The sequence below is a fragment of the Rattus norvegicus genome, chromosome 9 (genome assembly GCF_036323735.1).
Source record: "Rattus norvegicus strain BN/NHsdMcwi chromosome 9, GRCr8, whole genome shotgun sequence".
Classification (NCBI taxonomy): Eukaryota; Metazoa; Chordata; class Mammalia; order Rodentia; family Muridae; genus Rattus; species Rattus norvegicus.
Genome location: NC_086027.1, coordinates 27,941,235 through 27,954,513, shown reverse-complemented (window position 1 = coordinate 27,954,513; position 13,279 = coordinate 27,941,235). Strand labels below are relative to the sequence as shown.

At 37.1% G+C, this 13,279-nt stretch overlaps 1 protein-coding gene across 2 annotated transcripts in view; it reads right to left on the bottom strand.

Annotated features, from left to right (window-relative positions):
- Window positions 1–13,279, bottom strand: part of Crisp3 (cysteine-rich secretory protein 3) — a 40,615-nt gene that overhangs the window by 14,692 nt on the left and 12,644 nt on the right. Inside the window, exons 2-3 of one of the 2 annotated variants that reach the window (NM_022859.2) lie at window positions 7,033–7,063; window positions 3,709–3,788 (exon numbers count right to left, since the gene is read on the bottom strand). In NM_022859.2, the coding sequence (NP_074050.1) occupies window positions 3,709–3,786 (78 nt within the window). In that variant the 5' untranslated portion in view covers window positions 3,787–3,788; window positions 7,033–7,063. Of the gene's footprint in view, window positions 1–3,708; window positions 3,789–7,032; window positions 7,102–13,279 lie in introns of those variants that run through there. The other variant, XM_063267694.1, reaches the window with a different exon arrangement.

Here is a 13,279-nt window from a genome sequence, read left to right as displayed (position 1 = left end):
ACCATCCAATGGAAAAAAGAGCATTTTCAACAAATGATGCTGGTTCAACTGGAGGTCAGGATATAGAAGAATGCAAATCGACCCATTCATATCACCCTGTACAAAGCTTAAGTCCAACTACATCAAGGACCTCCACATAAAACCAGATACACTCAAACTAATAGAAGAAAAAGTGGAGAAAACTCTTGAAGACATGGGCACTGCAGAAAATTTCCTGAACAAAACACCAATGTTTTATGCTCTAAGATCAAGAATTGACAAATGGGACCTCATAAAACTACAAAGCTTCTGTAAGGCAAAGGACACTGTCATTAGGGCAAAATGGCAACCAACAGATTGGGAAAAGATGTTTACCAATCCTACATCTGACAGAGGGCTAATATCTAAAATATACAAGGAACTCAAGAAGGTAGACTCCAGAGAGCCAAATAACCCTATTAAAAATTGGGTACAGAACTAAACAAAGAATTCTCACCTGAGGAATGTTGAATGGCTGAGAAGCACCTAGAGAAATGTTCAACATCCTTAGTCATCAGGGAAATGCAAATCAAAACAACACTGAGATTCCACCTCACACCAGTCAGAGTGGCTAAGATTAAAAACTCATGTGACAACAGATGCTGTCAAGAATGTGGGGAAAGAGGAAAACTCCTCCATTGTTGGTGGGATTGCAAACAGGTTCACCCACTCTGGAAATCCATCTGGAGGTTCCTCAGATAATTAGACATTGAACTACCTGAGGACCCAGCTTTATCACTCCTGGGCATATACCCAAAAGATGCTCCAACATACAACAAAAATGCATGCTCCACTATGTTCATAGCAGCTTTATTTATAATAGCTGGAAGCTGGAAAAAACCCAGAGTCCCTTCAACAGAGGAATGGATACAGAAAAATGTGGTACTTGAACACAATGGAGTACAACTCAGCTATCAAAAACAATGTCTATAACTTCATGACATTCATAGACAAATGGAGGAACTAGAAAATATCATTCTGAGTGAGGTAACCCAGTCACAAAAAAAACCACACATGGTATGCACTCACTGATAAGTGGATATTAGCCTAAACACTCGAATTACCCAAGGTACAATCCATACACCTCATGAAGGTTAAGAAGAAGGATGATCAAAGTACAGATGCTTCATTCCTTCTTAAAATGAGGAAAAAAATATTCACAAGAGGGGATATGGATACAAAGTTTGGAGCAGAGTATGAAGAAATGGCCATTCAGAGCCTGCCCCACATGTGACATATATATATATATATAGCCACCAAAACTAGAGAAGATTGATGAAGCTAAGAATTGCATGGTGACAGGAGCTGGATATAGATGTCTCCTGAGAGACACAGTTGGAGCATGACAAATAAGAGGCGAATGCTATCAGTAAACCATTGAACTGAGAAAGGGATCCATGTTGGAGGAATTAGAGAAAGGATTGAAAGAGCTAAAGGTGCTTGCAACCTCAAAAGAACAACAATGCCAACCAACCAGAGCTCCCAGGGACTAAACCACTATGCAAAGACTATACATGGGCTCCAGCAGCATATGTAGCAGAGGATGGCCTTGTTGTGTACCAATGGAAGGAGAAGCCCTTGACCCTGTCAAGATTGGAAACCCCCCCCCAGTGAAGAGCAATGTCAGGGGTAGCCGGAGAAGGTGGATGGGGGAAACACCCTTATAGAAGAGTGGAAGGGGGATGGGATGAGGGCTTATGTCCATGAACTGAGAAAGGGAATAAAATTTGAAATGTAAATTTTAAAAGTCCTATAAAAGTAAAAGAAAATGGACCCATTTTCTAAAATAATTTGTTTTCAATTAAGAATATATTTGTGTAAATGTGTACGTTGCCAGTAGAGGCCAGAAGAGGGTAGCAGATCCCTTTGAGTTGAAGCTACATGTGGATATAAGCCACTTGAGGTAGATAATAGAAACCAGAGAGACAGTACTTTGCAAGAGCAGTAAATGTGCTTATTCACTAAGGAATATCTCCTTAGATATTACATTTTAACGTGAAAACCCTACTTAAGGTTGTTGTTACTTTTCTAAAGACAAAATTTATGGTTTCTGGGAAAGGCGCCATTTTCTGCTTTTTATGCTACCTTCCTTGGTAACTAAAAACTCCACAAGACAATGAGTGTGCTGTTATTTTCTTAACAGGCGATGGTAATGTTTTCTAAAGAGATAGTAGAAACAAGGAAGTATGAGGAGAAAAATTGTTAAAGGGTTTATATTGGATAGGCAATATGACCGAATAATTGCAACATCACAAATTAAGACAGGGGAACAGAAATGAGTGACAGGAAATCAGTTCTTCATGGTAACTCTCAAAGAAACCATCATTCATCAAAGATGACTTTGAATTGTTCTGCTATTTGTATCTTGAAACTTTCTAAAAGGATACCAATAGAAGAGAGACAGAAGCCAGGAGTCAGGGAAGAAGGGAGAAAGAATAGATGTTTCAAAGGAGCTGTAAAACACAAGCATTTTACGAAAGCAACTCAATATATAAGCAACTTGAGTGAACACCTAGTTAATAGTGTCATGATTACTAATTTGGTTATGGTAACAAAAAAAAATAACAGATAATTTCTATTCCAAAACAGGTTTATCCAGTTACTGGCACTCCCTATTCTTGATTAATTCCAGTTGTCTCCAATGCCCAGGGCAGAGAACATGAGGACCACAGCAATCTGAAATGCTTTTGACTTTTAGTAGCTTTCTGACCAGATGGGGAATATCTTTGTTGTCCTACATACTCTGCCATTTAAAAAGATAACTAAGTCTCGCTAGGATTATCCAAATATAAGAAGATATTATAAATAATTAATATTTGACCCATGTATATTTGTTTGCATGGTAGATGTGCATAACTCAGTGTGTGTGTGTGTGTGTGTGTGTGTGTGTGAGAGAGAGAGAGAGAGAGAGAGAGTGTGCATGTGTGTGTGTGTGTGTGAGTGTGTGTGTGTGTGTTGCTGAGGATCAATTCCAAGGATTTATGCACTCTAGGCAAGTACTTTTTAGTATGAACCCTAGCAAACTTTCAAAATTGAAAATGGACAAATGAAATGAAACGCTCTCAATGAAAATGAGATAGAGAAATATATATGATGAAGTTGTGCCATTTGGAATTCAACATGAATTTTCTGTGGGGAGCACACTGAAATGGATTAAATAAAATAATAGCAAATCTTAGAACAGAAGCTGCAGGAAATAAATCCAGAGACCTGAAAAATCAAATACAAATATAATTCAAATATCGTTGTAATTTTAATTTCTTGACCACATTAAAAGGAAAGGGTATTTTAAGTTAATATATATTTAAATTATATAGCAAAAATACTATTGTTCTTGATACAAAATTTATTATTATTATTATTATTATTATTATTATTATTATTATTCTCCAGGCTTTTCTTTGATATATATTTTGTGTAAAGAATGTATGCCTGTTCATTTAGATATTACATGAACCTAATCATTTTAATTTAACCAACCTTACTGACCATGGTTAATATTCACCTGTAATTAAACCTACAGGTTTATTCGCCTCAGACATAAGATAATGTCAATTGCTTAGAAATATCAATGAATACTTTGACTTACTACACACTCTGGTCTTTTAAAACTTTGAAGAGTGATCTAGTGGCTTACTAGGTTAGCCTTCATAGCTGCCTAAATTGTTCTGAGAAGATACTAAGCCTTACCCATTCATCAGTGGTATCTTGAAGAAGAGATGGGGGCAATACAGCAGCCAGGAACAACAGCACTAACATTAATGCCATGGCTAGACGACAAAGAAGAAAACAAAGATAAGCATTATGATGTTTAGTACATGGAGTTCTGAGTAACACATCTGTGAATGCTCTGAGCAATTAGAGTCTCCTCCTAGACACTGAAATCTATGTTGGTCCTCTTTTCAGGTTCTAGATGTCTAGCAATTCTTTCTGTGTCTTTCTAAGAATATCAATAGCTTCTAATTATTACCATAACATGGTACTATGATGGTACGGCTAAGGCCTTTCTGGATAAGAGTTTCCTACCCCATCATAAATGTATTCTTTTGAACACATCTTCTGATTAGAAGTGAGAATGTGCCATATCTCTCATGTCAGGTCTGATGTTTGTAAAAACCTAGGTAAATCTTATATCTTAGATTATTATTATTATTGCAGTGATGAAACAGCATGATCACAAACAACTTGGAAAGGATTTATATGGTTTAGATATCCCAAACCACAGTCCGAGAGAAACCAAAGTAGAATCTCAAACACGGAAGGAAGCTAGAGGCAGGTTTGATGCAGACACCTTGGTTGGGTAATGTTACTGGTTTGCTCCCAATTATTTGCTTAGCTTGTTTTCTTATAGAGCTTAGGGCCACCGGCCCAGGAGTGGCACTAAACAAAATGGGTTGAGCCTTCCTCCTCAATCAGTAATTGAGAAAATTTCCTAAGAATTTGCCTGCGTACAACATAATCTTTTGGAAATGTTTTCTCAAGTGGTATTTCTTCCTCTCAGGTAACCCTAGCTGTATCAAGTTAACATAAAACCAGCCAGAATGTTCTCTACTGAGGATATATAATGTTTGTTTGTTGTTTGTTTACTAAAAGTTCTTTCACTTCCTTTTGAAACAAGATTTCACTACGTAGCCCAGTCTGGCTTCAATTTCACAACCTTGCCTCAGAATCTTCAAGTGTTGACACATATCTGTATGCTACCACACACAACTCTACTCTACTTTTCAGCCAATGTCCTTAACTTGGCTTATGTGTCCAGTGTATTAACACACTTCCTGTCAATGTCTGGTAAAGACTAAAACTCCAAAATCATAGAGTTTCATCATCCTATTTTACACATATGGTAAATGCAGGATAAATTAATTGTATGCTCAAAAATAGGAAAGAAACAATTTAAATAACTTGCAACACATTCTCTTATTAATGGTAGTCTATAAACACCTTCATCCTCCCTCTACACACACACACACACACACATGCACACGTACACACGCACACACACACACATTTGAATGTATGCTAGTATGCAAGTATACAAGTATGTATGTATGTATGTATGTATGTATGTATGTATGTATGTATGCTCAAATGTAGAGACCAAAGGCAGACAGAGCGTGTCTTCCTCAATTGCTCTCCACCCTATGATGGAGCTCAGAATGGTCAGAGCTCACCATTTTAGTTGGTCTGACTTGCTCAATTTGTATAACTTGCTCCAGGTCCAGTCTATCTCAGCCTTCTGCCTACACTGAAATAAATAGCATGCAGCAATACCCATATGAATTTTACATTGGGCAGTGGTGATTTGAACTCTAGCCCCAATGCTTGTATAACAGATGCATTGTCTACTGAGCCACCTTGCCAGCACTCACAGTTTGATTTTTACATGACTATTTAACAATTTTCCCTAACTAGTAAGAAAAGTTTTTTCTTATTCTACAATTAATAAGCGAGGTCCTATGTGGGATGGATACAATGCATAAGTGAGTAATTTTTATGAAATATGTCAAGGCACCCCTTGTCCTACCTTAGGGACTCACAATAACATAGATATAGTGACAATGTGCTTCGTGTCAGTTGTCATATGACACTCTGTGGGCTTCAGCTCAATCTCATAAAAACCTAATGGGAAATACTGTGACTCAATATTTCACTCCACACATGAGCCATCTCCGTATTAGAGATTTAATAATGAGGAGTTACGAGAATTCAAGTAGCAGCAGCAGCATCTATGTGGCTTCAAAGCCTTCAGTTCTGAAAGCCAGAGATTGAAATGCTTTAAAGGTTATGTAGACATGGAACTATGTCAATAAAACCCAGCAGAAGTACATAGGATGAGCGCATTACAGGAAAAATAGCATGATTATAACTAGTCACAGGCTTCCAATTATCCTCTGTAATATTTCCTAAATTCCAATATAATTTGTTATGTCCACATTGCTTGCTTTGTCATGTTTTGCTGAGGTAGAAATCAGTTAACAGAGAACCAAAGTTCTGCTAAACTGCTAGAAATCATTATGGAATTTGCTAGACGGTAGGACTGAAGTTCTAAACTGTGCCTGATCTGCAATTCTTGAAATTTTTGACACTCATTTCTGCAATTCACCCTTCCTCTCATAAATTAGCATTCCATTATCTAATACCTTTTGGGATTTACACTTATTGTAACTTCAACTGCTTTTTATCCAACTTCAGTTTAGGTAGATTGGCAGGCACTGTAAGTTCAGATATAAACTGGATGAACTCATGATTTAGACACATAAAAGAAAACGTCCATAAATGCTTTGTGGAATTATAATCTTCTCCAGTAGCACATAGTTTATTTCTGATTGACATTAAATAGTTCGTGATATCTCAATATTCTCCAGAAACATTTTTGTCATCCCCAAACACAAAGTTCTATATGCTTTGTCATATAAGATATATACACAATTATACATGTAAATAATCTACAAGCCACCAGAATACATTCACCTATGACCACAAAAATTACATGTTTTGTTTTGTGCTTGCCTTGAATGTATTTTATGGACAAGTTACATATTCTGCTTATGTTCATCAATAGCACATTCCTTTCATGCTCACTGCTATAATGTTCTTTTGACCAATTTAAAATCACTAGCAAGGGAACCACCTCCTCCATATTCTATAACATTTACATCATTGTATAGAATATACTTTAAATAAAATCCCTAACTTCTAAATCATAGGTTTAGAAAAGATACCTCTAACAAAACTACTTGGGAAAAAATTGTAGACATTATTTCTGGTTTTAGAATTAAAAAGTTTCATTCCCATTATCTCTGTATAAAAGCATTTCCAAGATAATAAAAAAGCTGCATAAATGATGTATTTTGCTTTATATGGTTAAATAAAAACAATTGATCTCAATAAAAATATTAATATGATTTTTGTTAACAACCACACATGCATTATTAAGTGTAAAATTTCATGTTGCTGAGTTATAAATGTATTGGCATTAGGAATTTGATCTCATAATAAAGGAGTGCTACTTACTTCTATTTTCAGAGCAGAATGAGATATTGTCCTGCTGGAAGAAGAAAGGTAACATCAGACAGGAGTTCGAGCTCTCTATATGTACTCAGTATAGTTCCTGTTTTGGTACCATCTGGGTGTGTAAGCACTTCTTGGTTAGTCAGGTATGACGCAGAATTTGTCATGCCAGATTTTATTGCTGGTCATCTAACATTTTGACATCATGTGATGACTCTGTGTATGACTATTAGAAACAAATTTTACTAGCTCATTCCTGCTCATCTAATGATACAAAGTACCTGTATATCTGTCAGTAGATGCTTTGAAAACTCTTAATCAAATGATTTTTATCTTACCAGAGCTGTGAGGATCTTTTTCTTTTAAGGAGACTGCAGAGATGACTTGGGTTAAGAGTAGTTCATGCTGTTACATAGAATAATGAGTCTGATTTCTTCCAGCTATGTATGGTGCCTTATTATTGCTTGTAACTGACAGGGATATGATACTTTCTAGCCTCTATGAATATTACATGAATATACCTCAATACAGAAGCCAATAGATACACACACATGCATGATTTTAAAAAATTGTCTCTCTGCAAATGAGTATGAGCTTATACTTTTCAGGATCTCCTGAGAATTCAAGATTTCCTCCCAGAAATTAAAGTGTTCAAACCTAATTAGGAAGTTGTTGAATGCTTTAGAAAACAAGTGTGACTTGTACCTTTGCTAATTCAATGTGACAATGCCTTCAAGAGTATATTAACAAAGAATTCCAGTTATGTTTAAAGCCACCATTATCGGCCTTTATTTTCTGGTAGAATGATGTTGAACATAACATTAATGAATGTATCAAGTTGATATCATTTAGTGTGTAGATCTGCACAAGGTTTTATGATTTCTAAGATTTTTCTTATATCACAAAAATGGAGCAGGATAAAATACTGAGAGCAAATATCCTAAGCAATGATGTTAAGAAAATTGTTTTAATAAATCTGAGAGAATCATTTACCCATTTCAAATAGCATGTACATAGTACAGTACTAAGAGGCATTTCTAGAGACTCACATTGTCATATACATTATAACATGTCTTTAAAGTCACCTGTCTATGTGAATAAGATGTATGAGAGAACAGAACCTACTTAATACATATTTTAATTGTATTTCAAGATACAAAATAAGCTTAAATGTGCTATACTACTAAATCACCTTCTTATTTTCTGTGATAAGTTTGGAATTCTGTAAAGATAATCATAGTGCACATAATATTTCTCTTTTATACTTTTCAGTACACAGATGATTGTGTTTAACCATTTCATGTAAACAAAACACATAATTTTGACCATTTTGTAACTTGTTTGTTAATTTTTGACTTTAGCTATTTTAGCTTTAAGTTCCCTTTTGTGCTAGCTTTAAGACTATCAGGAATAATGTTAAGGTCACTGAAGAAAACAAATGCCATTTTCTGGATAGGTAAACTCAATGTTTCTGGCTATTTGATAAAATCATATAAGCATAGCTAATATATTCACTTAGAAACACATGCCTGAATGATTAAATCATGTTATACATTTTATCATCTATGATTAGGAAAAACACTTTCACCTATAATAAGTCACATTAAATGTCAGTGGGTAGATAAATCTTCCTCAGGATGCTGAGACTGTTGGCTCTTATTGATCCAAGGAAATCTCTTGATCAGGGCCAGATATAAGTAAACACTGTTAGCCAACACATACAACATCAGAGAACAGAGCCATCTCAGAGTCCTTCTTTCTACAATATCATTTCTTTTAGATGCAGAAATAGAATCTATTCTACGGTGGCATTTTCAGTTTATAGAAAAACATTTTGTAAAGGTAATTTTGAATAATTCAGACATTTGTCTTATACATAACATCCATTTTCACCGATATGTGCAACTATGTAAGAGTTATGGGGGCCTTTGAAAAGCAACAATGATTTCCTTTTGAGAACAACTTCTGTTTGTCTTAACACTGGATCATTAACTGCCAGTGTGGTGAAAAAGTCAATGCATGCTCTCATTTCCTTTGGAATCTCTCTTCAACATTTATTGGGGTTCTACAGTAAGATGCCATCAGGCATCAGGATATTGACTTTTCTGCTTCTTCAATCATGGTCCAAAATAAACCATCGTTTCTTCCTTTGTAACTCAACTGTTCTCCAGTTTATATCTTGGCAACACGAAGATTAGGAGAAGCAAGCAGGGAGAACTTTTTCAACAGAACTAAAGAAAAACATTTTAGAGGGAGTCCTTTTTTAAATTACAATCTTGTGTCATACAAAACTATGATATTATGTTCTGATAATGCTTTATGTAGATTTTTTTTTACTTTTTTCTTTTTATTATTACTTTTATTTTTTTACAGTCTAGCCATTGCCCCCCTCCACGGTCACCCTCCCACAATTCTTCATTGCAATCTTATTTTACCCTCTAAGAATATTCACAGCAACCTCACCCCCATCAGACCTCTCCACTCCCTGGAGCCTCAAATCTCTCCAGGGTTAGACAAGTCTTCTCTCACTAAGACAGATCAGGTTGTCCTCTGCTGTATATGTATCCAAGTGGTGGAAAGAGCCTTGGACCAGCTCATGTAAGTTGTTCAGTGTCTAAGAGATCTCAGGGGTTGTGGTTAGTTGAGACTGGTCTTCCTATGGGGTTACTCTCCTTCCAGCATTTTCCTAATTCAAGCACAAGGTACCCTGACTATAGTCCAATAGTTGTGTGTAAGTATCTGTCTCAGTCAGCTGCTTGTTAGACCTCTGTGAGGGCAGCCATGCTAGGCTGATATCTGTAAGCACATAACAGCATCATTAATAGTGCCAGACCTTGGAGCCTCCACTTCAGATTGATCCCAAGTTGGGCCGGTCACTGGAACGCATGTCCCTTAGTCTCCTCTCCATTTTTGTCCTCGCAGTTCATTTAGACAGAAACAATTCTAGGTCAGAATATTTGACCTTTTCAAAGAACTTTCTTATAAAAATTTCATAGAAAACATTTTAGACTGAATTTAGAAATAAAGATTAAAATCACTTTTTCAAAGTATCCGTGCTTTATTTCTGAGACTTCAACTAGCTGGCTCAAAGTTAGAACCTCACATTTCCTTTGGAAATACACAAAAGGGTACTTTATTTAATCCCCTGCTATTTTAAGTGCTAAACTCCAGGCACTGTTGCTTCTGGCCTTAGAGGAACTCAGGCAGGTCAGCTGCAACAGCAAATTGACTAAGACTTAAGAGAGGTAAAAGTTTAAATATTAAACATCAACCCTAGATATCTCACAAGATCCATTCTTGCCCTACACTACCTCACAAGGAACCACAAAAGAAGTATCAGGGCTGGCCACCAGCACTACAAGATAAGAACCCTTCAATTTACTAATAAGTGTTAGTAATAATTAATAACATGTGTTTTCAGTTGATATTCTTGGTTTTCTCAACAGTTGAACCTACTTTGGTTATATTTGCCATTATCTTTGGAACTGGGAGCATCAGCATAACTCAGTGGTTGGTTTTTACAAATTGAAATCATTGTCTTTCTCAATAGCATTGCATACATGTGTAATGAGTGTTAAATCTGTCAGTTAAGAATTTGATAAAATACTATGTATATCTGGTCACATATTTTCATTTCACATAACTACAGACACTCAAAATACTGGTGTTAAAAGAAAATGATCTCCATTGCTCATGGATTGGGAAGATCAATATTACAAAATTACCTATCTAGTCAAAAGCAATCTACAGATTAAATGGAATCCCCATCAAAATTCCAACTCAATTTTTCATAGAGTTAGAAATAGCAATTTGCAAATTAATTTGGAGTAAAAATAAATGCAGGATAGTGAAAACTATCCTCAACAATAAAAGAACTTCAGGAGGAATCACCATCCAAGACCACAAGGTGTATTACAGAGCAATAGTGATAAAAACTGTATAATATTGGTACAGAATAAAGCAGGTATATCAATGGAATAGAATTGAAGACCCAGAAATGAACCCACACACATATGGTCATTTGATCTTTGACAAAGAAGCTGAAACAATCCAGTAGAAAAAGATAGCATTTTCAACAAATGGTGCTAGTTCAACTGGAGGTCAACATGTAGAAGAATGCAAATGGACCCATTCTTTTTTTTCTCCATCTTTATTAAATTGGGTATTTCTTATTTCCATTTCAATTGTTATTTCCTTTCCTGGTTTCCAAGCCAACATCCCCCTAAACCCACTCACTCCCTCCCCTTCTATATTGGTGTTCCCCTCCCCACCCTCCCCCATTACTGCCCTCCCCCAAACAATCCCGTTCACTGGGGGTTCAGTCTTTGCAGGACCTTCCCCTTCCACTAGTGCCCATACTAGACTATTCATTGCTACCTATGCAGTTGGAGCCCAGGGTAAGCCCATGTCTTTGGGTAGTGGCTTAGTTCCTGGAAGCTCTGGTTGGTTGGCATTGTTGTTTATATGGGGTCTCAAGCCCCTTCAAGCTCTTCCAGTCCTTTCTCTGATTCCTTCAACGGGGGTCCCGTTCTCAGTTCAGTGGTTTGCTGCTGGCATTCGCCTATGCATTTGCGGTATTCTGGCTGTGTCTCTCAGGAGAGATCTACATCTGGTTCCTGTCAGCCTGCACTTCTTTGCTTCATCCATCTTATCTAGTTTGGTGGCTGTGTATGTATGGGCCACATGTGGGGCAGGCTCTGAATGGGCGTTCCTTCACTCTCAGTTCTAAACTTTGCCTCCCTATCCCTTCCCAAGGGTATTCTTGTTCCCCTTTTAAGGAAAGAGTGAAGCATTCACATTTTGGTCATCCTTCTTGAGTTTCATGTGTTCTGTGCTTTTAGGGTAATTCAAGCATTTGGGCTAATAGCCACTTATCAATGAGTGCATACCATGTGTGTTTTTCTGTTATTGGGTTACCTCACTCAGGATGATATTTTCCAATTCCATCCATTTGCCTATGAATTTCATAAAGTCATTATTTTTGATGGAGGAGTAGTATTCCATTGTGTAGATGTACCACATTTACTGTATCCATTCCTCTGTTGAAGGGCATCTGGGTTCTTTCCAGCTTATGGCTATTGTAATAAATAAGGCAGCTGTGAACATAGTGGAGCATGTGTCTTTGTTATATGTTAGGGCATCTTTTGGATATATGCCCAAGAGAAGTATAGCTGGGTCCTCAGGTAGTCCAATGTCCAATTTTCTGAGGAACCTTCAGACTGACTTCCAGAATGGTTGTACCAGTCTGCAATCCCACCAACAATGGAGGAGTGTTCCACTTTCTCCACATCCTCTCCAGCACCTGCTGAAATCGACCCATTCTTAACACCCTGTACGAAGCTCAATGCCATGTGGATAAAGGGCCTCCACATAAAACCAGATACATTCAACTAATAGAAGAAAAGGAGGGGAAGAGCCTTGAACACATGGACACTGCGGAAAATTTCCAGAACAGAACACCAATGACTGATGCTCTAAGATCAAGAATCAGCAAATGGGACTTCATAAAATTGCAAAGCTTCGTGTCTCTTTTATATGTTGAGGCATCTTTTGGGTATATGCCCAAGAGAGGTATAGCTGGATCCTCAGGCAGTTCAATGTCCAATTTTCTGAGGAACCTCCAGACTGATTTCCAGAATGGACCCTGGACTCTGACCCCATAGGTAGCAATGAATATCCTAGTAAGAGCACCAGTGGAAGGGGAAGCCCTGGGTCCTGCTAAGACTGAACCCCCAGTGAACTAGTCTATGGGGGGAGGGCGGCAATGGGGGGAGGGTTGGGAGGGGAACACCCATAAGGAAGGGGAGGGGGGAGGGGGATGTTTGCCCGGAAACCGGGAAAGGGAATAACACTCGAAATGTATATAAGAAATATTCAAGTTAATAAAAAAAAATTGCAAAGCTTCTGTAAGGCAAAGGACACTGTCATTAGGAAAAAATGGAAAACACATAGCACTGAGTGCCTCCAAAAAAGAAATTGGAGAGAGCATAAATTAGAAGTTTGACAGCACAGCTAAATTCTATAGAACAAAAAGAAGCAAATGCACCCAAGAGGAGTAGAAGGCAGGAAATAATCAAGCTCAGGGCTGATATCAACCAAGTAAAACAAAAATAATTATACACAGAAACAAAAAACCAGGAGCTGGTTCTTTGAGAAAAATCAACAAGATAGATAGACCCTTAGCCAGACTAACAAGAGGGCACAGAGAGAGTATTGAAATTAATAAAATTAGAACTGAAAAGGGAGACAT